This window comes from Jaculus jaculus, chromosome 5 (assembly GCF_020740685.1).
Source record: "Jaculus jaculus isolate mJacJac1 chromosome 5, mJacJac1.mat.Y.cur, whole genome shotgun sequence".
NCBI classification, from domain to species: Eukaryota; Metazoa; Chordata; class Mammalia; order Rodentia; family Dipodidae; genus Jaculus; species Jaculus jaculus.
In genome coordinates, this window is record NC_059106.1 from 76,488,828 (window position 1) to 76,491,415 (window position 2,588).

The 2,588-nt window shown below is 46.4% G+C and overlaps 1 protein-coding gene across 1 annotated transcript; it reads right to left on the reverse strand.

Moving 5' to 3' along the window:
- Positions 1-272: 272 nt before the first annotated feature.
- Positions 273-1,220, reverse strand: LOC123460761 (olfactory receptor 2A12-like). The gene has a single exon (XM_045149818.1). It carries the CDS (start codon positions 1,218-1,220, stop codon positions 273-275), a length of 948 nt encoding a protein of 315 aa, XP_045005753.1.
- Between the last annotated feature and the right edge of the window lie 1,368 nt (positions 1,221-2,588).

The following is a 2,588-nucleotide window of genomic DNA, read 5'->3' on the forward strand; positions in this document are numbered from 1 at the left end:
CTACAGAAGGCCATAGCCAACCTACAACTGGCATATCATGTGGGCATTAAATGAACCTCTGTAGCTATAAACCACTGAGATTATTCAGATGTTTGTTACTGCAACACATAATAGCCAATTCATTGAAAAGCTATGTCAGTTCCAGAAACATTTATCCCACTAACCAAAAACAGTGTTGATTCAAATGCACAATGATGTTTATATATAGTGCAATGGTATTGTATTCTTAAATGTGTGGAACATTCTATACCTGGCTACCCCTGATTTGTAGTTTACCAGTCCTTCCTTCCACACCCCATTGCTTTAAGAAAAGCCCTCTTAACGTCTTTGTTCCTCAGACTGTAAACCACAGGGTTGAGCAAGGCTGTGAAGACATTGTAAAAGAGTGAGACCTGCTTGTCTCTCTCAGGGGAGTAGTTGGAGTTCGGCCTCATGTAGATGTAGGTGGCTGGAGCATAGAAGAGGGTGACCACTGTCAGGTGGGAGGCACAAGTAGAGAGAGCCTTGCAGCGGCCCTGGATGGACTTGATCTTGTGAATAGCCAAGGCGATATGAATGTAGGAGGCCACAATGAGGGAAAGCGGAGCAATAACCACAAAAACACTCAGGACCAGATCCACCATCTCAATGAGGTGGGTATCCATGCAAGCCAAGCTCCGAACTGAGGGACCTTCACAGAAGTAGTGGTTGATCTTGTTGGGCCCACAGTATGGCAGCCTCATGGTGTGGAAGGTGTGGATCAGAGAAGCAAGGAAACCACACGTCAATGTCCCAGCTGCCAACCGTGTGCACAGGTCCCAACTGAGAATGACAGTGTAGTGCAGTGGGTAGCAAATGGCCACATACCGGTCATAAGCCATGACCACAAACAAGACACACTCAGTTGTGGCCAGGGCACCAAACACATACATCTGCAGCCAGCACCCAACAAAGGAGATGGTCTGAGAGTGAGAGAGAAGATGCACCAACATCTGAGGCATGGTAGTAGTCACGTAGCCCATGTCCATCAGGGAGAGGATGCAGAGGAAGAAGTACATGGGGGTGTGGAGACGTGTGTCCAGGCAGATGAGGGTGACGATGAGCCCATTGCCCAGGACTGAGCTCAGGTAGAGGAGAAGGAACGTAGTGAAGAGGATCCTGTTGGTCGTGGGGTCACTGGAGAAGCCAAGCAGTATGAATTCAGAAACCCAAGTCTGGTTCTGCCCTGGAAGCATCAGCATGGTGGGGCCTATAAGAGAATCACATTCTTCTAGAAATCTTCCAAACATGGCAGCCTGGCAAAAATGCCTGCTGTGAGGGCGGGAAGGCCAGAATTTCAGCTCTGGACCCTCTGCTCAGTTGCTGTGTAACTTTCCACAGTGACTTATCTTCTAGATGCTTCAATCTCATCATCTATACACCATGACTAATAATACTTATCTCATGGGATTTTTAAGAATATACACAGTATCTAACAAAAAACCTTGAGACACTAGATAGCAAAATACTTATGTGCAATTTCTCACTCACTCTCATTCCTCCCCACAGTACAAAACTAGTCACTCATGTGTCTAGGAACTCGCAGTTCACAGCATGGCAGCCCAGCTCCTGAAGCTCTTACAGGAAAAGTTCTCCTCCTTTGAGAACATGTATGTGGTGTGTAGTATGCTCATCTCACACCTTAGCCAGCTGATGCAACATGGGGCTTTATCCATAGAGGGCGACAGAGAGCTCTGAACTACAGCAGACAGTAGGAAAGTACTTTGGTAGCTGGAGTCCTCCCTCCCCATTGGGTTTCAAAATCAGAAAGCAGTAAATCAGTGTGTGCATAAGGACCAGTATGACTCCCTTCAAATGACATCAATGTGTAAATAGATGACATGCACTGGGACCACACTGTCCCCTCTCAGCAAGTGCACTCTTGGTAACTCTAGCAGGCTCCTTTCACAGTTAAATTCTCCGAATCTGTGTCCCCATCCTTATCCGATGTCTTTAAACCAACCCCTCCCGTCTTGTAGGTAATGCTTTCTCTGCATGGTGGCCACTTCTGTGCAAACTCTGCCAGTACCCATGGGGAATCTGTGAACTCCTAGAGTCACAACCTCATGAAAATCTCTGAATCTCTACTGGGCAGAGTGGCACATGTCTATAATCCCAGACCTAGGAACTGAGAGCAAAGAGGACCAGGAGGTCAAGGGCAGCTATAGCTACATTGTGGGTTTGAGGCTGACCCGGGCTACGTGAGACCCTGTACCACCCCCCAAAATTAAAAAAATCTGATTCTCAGGCTACAGAGATGGCTTAGCAGTTAAGGCGCTTGCCCCCAAAGCCGAAGGACTCAGGTTCCATTCCCCAGTACCCACATAAAGCCACATGCACAAGGTGGTGCATGTATCTAGGGTTCATTTGCAGTGGCTAGAGGCCCTGGCATACTGATTCTGTCTGTGTGTCTGTCTCTTTGAAATAAATAAATATTTTAAAAATATGATTCTCAGACATTTTCACTTCCTTTCCCCATCCCACTACCCCAGTTTTAATGTAATTTATCTTTATCTCATGGGTTTTGTTTTATAGATGGTTGATCTATGGAAAATGATCTCAATAAGCAA

Coding starts and splice junctions, on each gene's coding strand:
- LOC123460761 (XM_045149818.1), bottom strand. CDS start 1,220: ATGCTGATGCTTCCAGGGCAGAACCAGACTTGGGTTTCTGAATTCATA.